Here is a 12,048-nt window from a genome sequence, read left to right as displayed (position 1 = left end):
GTTTTGGAGAAGAAAACCCGCTACTCTACTCACTAGCGTAAGTTCTTGGAGGCAAAAACCTACTGTTGACTGACGGGAGCGTCAGTTTGGGTTGAAATCGAGTGAGGGTCAAGCAGTTTGATTGATTCAGTGGGTGTAGGTCAGATCTGGACACCCCTAATTCAAATTCAGGATTTAAATATATAATACAAAAAATAAAAAGTAGATACACCACTTTTTGAAACCAAACAGGCTTTTAGGGTTTGAATCCTCCTCCTCTCATTTTAAAATGTATCCAAAAAGAATTAATACTTCAACCATATCAAACATTTATTTTGTCAAAATATCGAGCTAGAACATTTTCATTTCATTAAAGGGTAATAACAAAGTTCACACAACTATCAAACATTGATCAGGTACTGAGAAGACGTTACTACCATTACCATGTATATCCTATGTGTTTGTCGCTCTAATGATGAAAAGAAATCATAGACATCAATTACAGGAAACAACGGTAATGAGTAAAAAGAAGTAAAGAACACTGCATACGGTCCACTCAGCGCAAGTCATGCCTTAATGGAACACTTATAGTCAACAGAATGTCCTTCCAACTTAAAAGGTGCTTCTTCACTTGGGAACCTTCACTCCAAGCTTCCCTTTGGCATCTATGGCTAAACCAAAGTTTCAACTCCTCTGCTTTATCCTCTTCCTCTGTATTTTTCTATGCTTGTTTCATGGTGAATCATCGGAACTTGAGCTAGATGACGAGTCATGGCTCAACGAGGAAGATAACGAAGTAATCATGGTGCAAAGCCGCCATGATTCAAGAAACAAATGTGACTTTTCTACTGGCAAATGGGTTTATGATCTATCCTATCCTCTCTATGACTCAAGTTGCCCATATCTTAGTACAGCAGTGACTTGTCAGAAAAATGGACGGCCGGATTCTGACTATGAGAAGTGGAAGTGGAAGCCCCATGGTTGTTCTATTCCAAGGTACATGGAGAAAAAATGTGTAAATTAGTTCACATAGTATATACTTTAAGACATATCAGTGATTAATCACTAAGGGTGCTATTCATTTTCTATGCTAATTGTGACAACGTTGATAAGCAGAACATGCATGAAATGTTGCATATTAGCTATTGCATTTTCTCTGTACTGTTGCCATCACAATTCTGCTTAGTGTTTGTTATATTTGTTATATGTTGTCAATTATATCCTGGTTGTGGCAACAAATGAACAAGTACTACTCATTCACATTTATATTTGCTGAAAAGAGAGTAATACATCATGGTACAGATTTGATGCATTGAATTTTCTTGGAAGAATGAGAAGGAAAAGAATAATGCTGGTGGGTGACTCTATAATGAGGAATCAATGGGAATCTCTTGTCTGCTTAGTACAAGGAGTTATTCCAACTGGTAGAAAGAGAGTGACGTACAGTGGTCCTTCCATGGCCTTCCATGCTATGGTAATTTTATACATAAAGATGATAACCTTTTTGAACTTGTTTATCATAATTGCCCTTCAATTATATGTAACACTGGTATATAATATTCAAATACAGGATTTTGAGACATCAATTGAGTTTAGCTGGGCACCACTACTAGTGGAATTGAAGAAAGGGCCTCAAAACAAGAGAATCTTACATTTGGATCTGATAGAAGATAATGCAAAGTATTGGAGAGGGGTTGACATCCTTGTGTTTGATTCAGCTCACTGGTGGACTCATTCTGATCAATGGAGTTCGTAAGACAAATTTCTCAACACCCACTCCTTTTTCACTCTTCATTAAATTATTAAGAAAATTACACTCATTTTCTTGAGATTTGAGAAAATGACACTCTCCAAAAACCTGATGAGAAAAAACATTTTCCCCATTAACATTCATTTAACCAAACTCCATTAAATTAAAGTTTAAAATGTTGTATACTAACCTGCCCTTTGGTTAAGGACAGATTTCTAAAATTACCCTCCACTTACCCTTAAAAGTTTTGCTAAATCCAAAATTACCCTCCATGTTTATCTCATAAATTTTGAAGCAGAGCATTGGTGAGAGCCTGAGATGTGCAATTAAAAAATTCAAGAATCATCAAACTTAAATAATATCAATTGGTAAGGTGTGACTAAAAGCAACTAGTTTACCAAAAAAAAAAAAAAAAGAGACTAAAATCAACTAAAAAATATGTTTTAACATATTTTATAATATGCTCTTTTCATGTTTTTATATGAATGCCTTTTTACTAATCATGGTTAAACTGTGGAAAAAGAATCTGCTAACAATTTGGAATATTTTATTGATAATGTTAACGGAATGGGTGAAATGTTATTTCTTCAAACATTAGGGAAGGGGAGCGTTTTTTTCCTTTTAGGTTTAGGGATGAATGTCATTCTCCCAAACCTCAAGGGAGAGGAGTCTAATTTGCCCTAAATTCTTTGTCCATATGTATGGGAAGTTTATTAGTTAGTGAGGCTAGAGAAAATTTTGCATTTTGGCATTTCAATATATTCTGTATATAAAATGGAAAAGGGAAATATTAAAGTTACTGCCAATTTTTGGATACAGGTGTTTTTTTTTTTTGGTAAGAAGGGGATACAGGTGTTTTTAAATGGCCAGGCATGCGAGTTTAACTCATCCAATTCCTAAGTAATCAAATAAATTCACTAACAATATAGTTTAAATCCTTTCATTAAAAGGCTTTTTGAGTAATGATTGAATTCAATTTTAATATTCAAATGCAATAGTATGCTCAAGGGTTTCATACTTTCATGATTCTAATATTTTTTGTTATTTATTTATTCATCTTTTGGTCATAAGAATTCATGATTCTAAGTGAGGATTACAAACAATTTTAGGTGGGACTATTTCATGGAGGGAAATGGCCTATTTAAAAGTATGAATCCAATGGTTGCGTACGAGAAAGGACTCACAACATGGGCTAGATGGGTAGACTTGAATCTAGACCCTCGCAAAACCAAAGTAATTTTCCGAAGCATGTCGCCTAGACATAACAGGTACTTAATGAAATTTTTAATGCAAATCATACACTTCACTTTTTTCTTTTTTTCTTTTTTTATATTATTGGGCAAAATAGTGCATTGGATGGGACACAACACATAACTATTTTTGGACACATGTCATGTTTGTGTCGTGTCTAATGCACTAAATGAGATATGAAATTGACACGTGACTAATTTTGGACATATGTCATATTTGTGTCACATCCAGTACAATGGAGACAAGCCAAGCCCTTATTTATTTCTTTTATTTTCTGTGGAAGTCATTTTAATTTGAGATATCTTTTCATTTTTTTGGCAGAGAAAATGGATGGAAATGCTATAACCAAAAGCAGCCTCTAGCTTTCTTGAGCCACCAGCATATTCCTGGACAAATGCTAGTACTACAAGGGGTGTTGAGAAGGATGAGATTTCCAGTATATCTTCAAGATATTACGACAATGTCAGCCCTTCGAAAAGATGGGCACCCTTCTGTGTATGGAAGGGTAATGGACCAAGCAGAGAAGCAGCATCCAAGGGACTTTTCCTCTGACTGCAGCCATTGGTGCCTTCCTGGAGTGCCTGATATCTGGAATGAGTTGTTGAATGATTTGCTCAAAGAATGAGCTCTGTAAGATAAATTAGGTGAGGTTTGTTAGAATGTCTTTTTAATTTGTGTTTGTTTTGTAATCTTAGTGCCTGTCATGGTTAATTATGGTGCTGTGTCTTGTGATGTTTAGTGTTATGAGATGGATAATGCTTTATATGTCTTGAACGTGACTCTAATTTCCAGAAGATATTGAATCATCAGGTGTCCTTTGTAAATTAAAAATACTAGAAGTTAATTTATAGCTCTCTATGCATACATGTGACTTCAATTAAAAGGTTGAAAGGTTGAAAGTCTTATGTGTACTTATATTTAAAAGTGCTAAAAGAAAGGAACAGAAAATAAAGAAAGAAGTACTAGAAAAATAAAACTCATAAGGTTATTCTGTCTAAAATGGAGTTTTCCCCTCAAATTGGTGAAGGGTTAGGTTGCGGGTCAAAATTTATGCCTGCATAATGCATGAATTTAAAAAAAAATAATAATAATAAATAAAAATAAAACCAGAATATCTTTAAATATAAGATTGAATTGAGCATTAAATACCATGTACTTAACAATATGACTATCCATATAACATTTTTCATATTTTGATATTATTTGACTTGTTGTAATTGGTATTTTATAAAAACGGTAAAGTAATAGACTCATGTGAAAGTGATATTAATTTAATATAATCACAACTTATCATCTTTACAAGTTGTTAAAATAATGATGAGAATATCAATGGTAGCACCTAGTTCTCTGACAGTTGGGAAAAAATAGGTTGTTCTAAGGCATGTAAATCTTACCGCCACTCTCTAGCTATTTAGGCTTCTTCCTTGTAATTTATATACATATAAACAAGAACTTAAATCAGTTATACAATCTTTTCAGCAAAAAGCTATACAATCTGAAATTTCAACTCCAGCTCCAGGGGATTCTTCCATACAGTTTAGACATTTATTTCAATTGTAAAACATAGCAAAATAGTGTTTTAACTCAAAAATGTCTAAATTAAAAGAGACCATGACAGTGACAGCTTTTCCTCGCAGTAGCACTCTCTGGTTTTGTTCTCTAGATGAATGTTTAGCACTCCACTCTAGATGATGCCTGAACGGAGCAAACATTGTTATTTATTATGAATTATGAGTTTGCGATAGAGATGGTGAAAATAACTGATAGCAACAAAATCACACTTCCCCAGTTTCTTGCTCCAGTAGGTGCCAAGGCACAATGTGCATTTCCACAAACAGGAGCCTGAAAGAGTAAAGATAAAATGAGGTTAAATAAATCTCTTTTTGGTTTATGGCATTAGCATCATAATTCCATTCTTCAACTTCAAGCAATATTATTATTACATTAAACAATTATTGACACATTATAAAATATATTATTAGCACAGTAAAGAGATGGAATAGATATTTAGCTATAACATCAAGCACTTCACAAACATAGCAATCGGTTGAGACCAAAGGCTGACATAGTTTACCTCATTGATCCCAAGTTTCGGGCAAAAGAACAGACTGTAAAAATCAAACCCAGACCCTGAGGGAGCAGCCCCTGAAACAATTATCCCCATTCCAGGACATTTACATATAGCATCAAACACTGGCTGTATTTCAACCAGGGAGTACTACCTGCAAAATTGATAAACTTGACCCTTGAGTACTTACAAAGCAGTCATAAATCAGTAAAAAATATAACATTTCTCCATTAAAAACACAAGGATTGGTGAAATATTCCAACCAACCACACATCCGTCCAAAGATTTGAGCAAGAAAGTCATGGTTTTCACTTGGGTCAACCAATGAGACACCAAATTGTTCATTTTATTCATTTTACTAAACATTAATCTTTTAAAGTTTTGCAATGCATATTTCATTGAAGATAATTAATTACTAATTATGTATAGAAGAAAAGGAAAACAAATATACACTTGATTTCAAGAACATTACAAAGAGGATATCTTAATAGTAGTTTTCTTTATATCAATCACAGAAGCACCATTTAAGGCACTGGAAATTGATGAAACTTCTCAGAACTGAAATTAATTGTTGGAACAGTTGGAAAATTCAATTCAATAAGAAAGCACTCTTGTGCTTCACCATTCTGAATATTCGAACTTCAGATGCTTTGGTTTCTGGGAACTTTTTAGCAGTCAGAATATTGGATGGTGTGACAAACTCAATAATGTGGGAATCCAACAAACCGAATGAAAACAATGCATGTGCAGCTGCCAATGTAGCATGGCCACAAAGCTCAATCTGCAAAACGCATCCAAAAATATTTTTTATTAATTGCTTCTAATCCATAATTTCTTAGCAGTTAGTAAATTATAAAAACCTCAATTAGATAAATGATTAAGGCAGGCACACACCAATTAAAACCCAAACTACACCACTAATCATATCATATCAATAGAAAACATAGGAAACGCTTGCAGCAATTAGATCATGCTATGATGTTCAATTTTATGAGTAAACAAACAATCGTAAATACAACAAGGTATATCTAATCATGTAATTGAATCTAACTATGATAATGCACTTAAATCACATACAAGTAAAATCATGCTCCCTAGCACAAATTTTTTTTTTTTTTTTTTCAAATAAGTATAGTAATAAACCTTTTTATCATCATTTAACCTTTCTTGGCTTCTTCTATCATTCTACCTCATGTGTGATCTAGACACTCTCAAATAAGTGAGACCAAACACAGAATTGTCCAAAACACTATTATTTTAACACTTTCTCTCATCTCACATGTAACTCGGACTTCACCGAAATAAGTTGAGCCCACCACATGAAATTACAAAACAAGATAAATCGCTACTTGTTTTAAAAAGAAGTAGCAAATTTAATCATTAAACTATAATTCTGAATCTTAAGTCTAAAATTTAAATAAAATAAGATGAACTAAGAAAACCCACTAAGGCAACAACAACAAAAACAAAACCTTTGTTTCAAATTTTTGGGGTAGACTATGAATTCTCAACAGATTAGTTAAATTCGGTCTCTTGTATTTTTTTTTTTCCTTCCATTTTATTCTATGTGACTAAGAACATCCACTAAGTCAAATATTAAAATTCCAAAGATAGAACTAGGAAACAAACTCTGTTTTTTAAAAGTGGAAGTGAAATTAAGAAGTGACCTCAGCAAATGGAGTGAAATATCTGTACGGAACCTAGGATTGGGCGAGTCAAGAGAGTCGGACCCAGTTGACCGAGTCAAGTAACAAGTCATTGGGGTTTCGAACTCAGCCGCCACAGCTTGCAACCACTGCTCATCTCTCTGTTCTTCTAAAAAACACACAGCTGCTGGGTCCCCTTGAAAGCTGAGTCAGTGAACGCGTCCACCTGTACGTACCCAACACTCAATTCAGAATTACATTCATAAATATTTGGCAAAAATGCAAAAATGACAATCTAACTTTCAGTCTTTTTCATTTCACTCCTACTTCAATTTGTCATGACTTAAATCTCAGTTATATCTTGTTGTTAATTGAGCCAAAATCACGTCGTTTGTTTTTTAATGTAAATTTCGAAATTAAAAGAAAATTATAAAAAAAAAAAAAAAAAAACCCATTTCAGAACCAACACCAACACGAAATCAACACAATCAACGCAATGCAGCTCTAAACTAAACACCATTTCATCAAAAATCAAATCCAAATTAACCAAAACCAAAGAGAGAGGATAGAGAATCGAACCTCGAAGGAGACGACAAGGATTTCAAGGTTCGATTCTCTATCCTCACATAAGGCACACTGAAGCGAGGTTTTCCAACTACGGCCTAATGCAATCCCTGATAGACCAGAACGACGCTGTTTTCCTGAGCACCCACGTGACCCTACTGCTACACTCCTACCCACTCGTGTGCGGATCCAACGGTATCCCATACCTGATCAACCTCCCGCGCGGGTCGGGTCACCGGGTCAAGGGCGAGCTCTACTCCGTGTCAACCCACGGACTCGGCCGCCTAGACGAGCTGAAGGGCACCGCCCTCGGCCACTACGAGCGGCTCCCCATTCAGACTCAGGCTGAGGCCGAGGCGTACTACGCGCACCGTAGCTTTGGGGAGGAGCTGTGGGAGAAGAATGGTGAGAGGGGCTGAGTGAGTACACAGAGAGAGAGGCGAGCGGTTTTGTGAGGAGAGGATCGGAGTTTTGTTGATGAGGTGCGTTTCTTTTTGTCATCTTCTTCCTCTGCTCCAAAATGATGCGTTGGTTCTGAAATGGTTTTTTTTTTTTTTTTTTTAATATCAGTTTTTTTTAATTTTCTTTTAATTCGGAAATTTATTATAAAAAATAAAAAATAAAAAAACCAAAACGACACGTTTTTACTAATTAACGGCAAATATAATTGAGGTTTATAGAGTATCAAATTAATAATAATTAAAAATTAAGACTGAATGACAAAACTAAAAATTAGAAATCTGAAATGAAAAAAACAAAAGGTAAAGGTAGTAATCTATTATATAAACATATGTACATAAACACAAGAGTATAGCGGAGCAACGTCTATTTACAGGTTTCTTTGATGTTTCAAAGCTGGAATGATTTGGGCTTCCGTTTACTTTCTAAGTTAAAACATGAATCTAATAACAATAATATTAAAATATTAGTTAGTCACGTTCAAAGAAATTGAAAACTAGCATCTCAGTTTAAATCGAGTCAAGAAATCAAGTTTAAGCTTGATTTGTAAAAAAAGTATCGAGTTTAAACTCGATTGGAAAGCCGCATAGAGCTAAACGTCACATAGGCTAAAGAGTATAAAAATTTAGCAGAAACCGCTATAAGCTAAACGTCAGTATAGGCATAACGCCACTATAGGCTTTGAACGTAGACACTACGAAAATTTTCAGGAAAAGCGCTATAAGGATTTAAAACGTCACTATAGGCTTAAAAAGATATAGGGCGTAAAACGAAAAATTTTTTTGCATGAACTCGAGTTTCTAAAACTCGAGATTTATGTAAATAGACCGATTTAAAACTCGAGATGTCTACTTTCCCTATTGTTTCAAGTGTTGCTCTAACTATATCATTTCAAAGCTTTCTGCACATTCCTAAAACATAAATCGATCAACGCATATCAGCTGGTTAAGAAGAATCTGGTGTAATCGGGTGCATGGGGTGGATCCCATTTTTTGAGATCTGCAAAACAATACTTGGATTACTATTCCTTAATTTTCTACTCTTAAGATTTAACAATTTTTTTCTCATGGGATGAAAGTTTATTTTAAGTACAACCACGTGGCTAATTTTTTAAAGAGAGAATCTAAGTAGCAACACATAAGTATTGTACCATATTTTGTCCCCTCATCTTATATGAGATGAGTTATTATGCCTAGTTGATAAAAATATTGGCAAGATTTATGTAAGTACTTAGGTGTTTTCTTTAATTCAGCCATGTGGATTTTTTTCTAATGATAGAAGTATATTTTTTAGTTAAATAGCTACATTGTTAATCTTAAGAGAGAAACCTAAGAAATAGCACCTAAGGTATGCACCTAAATTTTGTCCTAAAGATATCAGTTAAGTTATAAAAGTGTTATGTAATTGCTTATAGAATCTATCTTAAAATTTTGATTAAATTCATATACATGATTGCATCAAATTTAATTATCCTTAAAATAGATAGCGTGATTTATACCTTAGGAAAAATGCTATGAACATGATTTATTGGAAAAGTTATATAAAAATCTCGAAAGTTTATACTTTATATCCTATTTCAAATTAAGTGTTAGGTGTTTAATTTTGTCAGTTAGAATCTTAGAATTTGAAACTGTTTCAATTTGAAGCTCATCTTCATTTGTGTTATTCATTTTTATTATTTTAGATAGTTACCAAGTAGAGATAAATAAGAAATTATTGACAAAATTTGTATTCCACATAATTAATCTTGATTTTCTAGTAGTCTCTTTCTAATATAAGTGAAGCTTTCTCTCTCTAATTGGATCTATATTTCTCTACCCTCTTTGTCCATTAATGACCAAATTGATTTGTGAACAAGATGTAGGTGAAACTTTATAATATGAATAATTTTCCGCTTTTCTCTATTCTATTTCTACCCAAAATAACAAAAAAAATAAAATAAAAAAAAGTTTCAAATAAAAATAATTTCACAAATTTGACCTTATTTGACAAAATTAAGAACTCGATACATAATTTGAAACCATGTATAAATCTGAGGCCTATTATGTAATTTCTCTCTCTCTATATATATATATATATATATATGGTCCGGTTAATGTGGGCCCTAAGTCATCTATTTTTTGAAATATTTTTTTGAAAATTGAAAAAGCTGCTAATACTTTTTCAATTCTCAAGAATTTTTTTTTTAAAAAGATTAATTATTGTGTGCCCTTAGGATACTCGTTAGCAAAATCCTATATATATATATATATATATATCTTGTTCCACGGGAGAGAGAGTGATGTTAGGGAGAAAATTGATGCCCATGCAAAAAGTGATTTGTGTGTTCGATTGTACCTTGTGTACTTTTTAAGTAGTGTGTACTTTAAGTAGTGTGTAATTATTATTGCTCTAAATTATAATGCTTTCAACTAGTGACATAGTCATTCTTTAGCATGGGGTTGGGCCCCTCTCAATTTTGTTTGTGTCCTCCTCAACAATATTGTTGCCTCTCTTAAAGGCTATAAAAAAAAAATTTATGGATCTAAAATCTAGTGGCAGAGCTATAAGATCTTCTTGGAGGGGGAGGGGGGGTGTACTTATAGACACATACCTTCAAGCTTAAAAAAAAAAAAAAAAAATCATATATGTGTAGAATAATTTTAAGACTTCTTTTACATTTCATGTATTGATTAGAATTTTTATTTGTTGAAAATAATATTATAAGTGTGATTGTGTGTCTATATATTTAATTCTCAAATCTCATGATCATGTACTTTACCTTTTTAACATTTTGGTTACAGTATATTGCATCAAGATTGTGAGTAAATCAATTAAAAATTGTGCACACATTATCAAAATAATTGAAAACTAAATGGTATATTAAGAAAGAAATCATAGTTGGAGAGATTCAGAGATATTTTTACATTTTATACACACACCATATATATATATATATATACTTGACATATATTTTGGGAGGATTATAACTTACACTAAAGTTTAAACTTAAAAAAAAAAATTGAGAGGTCAAGTAGTATTTTTTGTTAGGCTATATTTGTAAGTATATTATATAGTATGGGGAACTAAAAAGTATTTAAAAGTTTGGTGGGTCACCGGGTCTACATGTGGCCCCACCACTGCTAAAATCCAAAAAATTGGCATGCCCAAAAAAATTAACTCAACAACAAAATCGTCAATAGCAATTTCACTAGAGAATGGCTATGATTTGTGAGGAAAATTCTATGCCTCTGTTTACGTAGTGTTGAAGAGAGTACTCTGAATTCTAATATGATTTTTGCGTAGAGGGAGAGAGAGAGAGAGTGTGTGTGAAAAAGAGATTTGAGAGGAAGAGTCTGGAGAAAGAAAACTATAAGCAATGGGAATGATAAAGATGAAAGTTAAATCTATGGATGATTATGTGGTGCTGATGGTTTAAACATTAGGTGAATAAATTGACATTTTCTAAATCACAGATAGATAATGTGAATTTGAGTCAAACTACAAGTAAGTTTATTGTAATTACCTCTTTATTTTAAATGTCAATGAAAATTATTAATTATTATTATTATAATTATTATTGCTATTATTATTAGTGGTACAATACATCAGTATGACCTATAAAATCAGAATACTACCCACTTGATAGTGAGAACTAGAAAATTAGAATACTACCCACTTGTATTTACTCTTCTAGATTCTACTGGTCAACATTTTTTGTTATGAATGTCATCAAAACTAACTTTGCAACAAAATGGAAGAAGAGATTTTGACAGACACTTTTTTTTTTTTTTTGGGAAAGGAAAACAATTTCATTAAACCAGAAAAGGATTACAACAAAGAGCCACCAGCATGAAGCATAGAGAGAGGCTCTAAATCTGATACAATCAGGTGAGATACAAAAGGTGGGGTAACACCTTTCCAAACTTGAGTACAATGATTAATCTTGGAGAACTAAGCAAGCTCGTGAGCAACCTTGTTGTAGTCCCTTTTCAAGTGAGCAAAAGAGCAGCAAGAGAAAAAAGCTTTGGCCCGCAAAATACCTTCCACCAGATGCCCAGCTTCACCTCCAATATTGCCTTGGTTAATAGCATGGATAGCTAAGAGAGCATCAAATTCCAACATGGCCTGAGGGAGTTCCATTTCCTGCTCCAATAACATGCCTTGCTCAATAGCATAAAGTTCCGTCCACTAAGCAGGGAATTGTGAAGGCAATGACTTACTGAGTGCTGCTATAACCATGCCAGACACGTCTCTAATGACCACCCCAACCCCTGAACTCACTCCCAAATCAAGGGAACACGCCCCATCCACATTTACTTTAAATACTCCAGGAGGAGGAACAGACCAGC

General features: G+C 33.4%; 2 protein-coding genes across 2 annotated transcripts; one reads left to right on the top strand and one right to left on the bottom strand.

The window, feature by feature from the left end:
* The first annotated feature begins 488 nt into the window (after positions 1–488).
* Positions 489–3,786, top strand: LOC112032536 (protein trichome birefringence-like 36). Its single transcript, XM_024065300.2, has 5 exons — positions 489–975; positions 1,282–1,453; positions 1,550–1,731; positions 2,839–2,997; positions 3,302–3,786. Exons 1-5 carry the CDS (start codon positions 647–649, stop codon positions 3,603–3,605), a joined length of 1,146 nt encoding a protein of 381 aa, XP_023921068.2. The 5' UTR covers positions 489–646; the 3' UTR covers positions 3,606–3,786.
* A 604-nt stretch (positions 3,787–4,390) lies between these two features.
* On the bottom strand, positions 4,391–11,839 carry LOC111994041 (uncharacterized). Its single transcript, XM_065774078.1, is given in 10 exon segments — positions 4,391–4,786; positions 4,789–4,822; positions 5,055–5,202; positions 5,521–5,602; positions 5,605–5,688; positions 5,691–5,829; positions 6,716–6,741; positions 6,744–6,887; positions 6,890–6,920; positions 11,672–11,839. Coding segments are annotated over 10 exon segments (948 nt in total). The 3' UTR covers positions 4,391–4,694.
* Positions 11,840–12,048: the final 209 nt, after the last annotated feature.

Source organism: Quercus suber, unplaced genomic scaffold (assembly GCF_002906115.3).
Source record: "Quercus suber isolate HL8 unplaced genomic scaffold, Cork oak 2.0 scaffold_85, whole genome shotgun sequence".
NCBI classification, from domain to species: Eukaryota; Viridiplantae; Streptophyta; class Magnoliopsida; order Fagales; family Fagaceae; genus Quercus; species Quercus suber.
The sequence above is the reverse complement of the archived record's forward strand: the minus strand, read 5'-3'. Positions and strand labels throughout refer to the sequence as shown.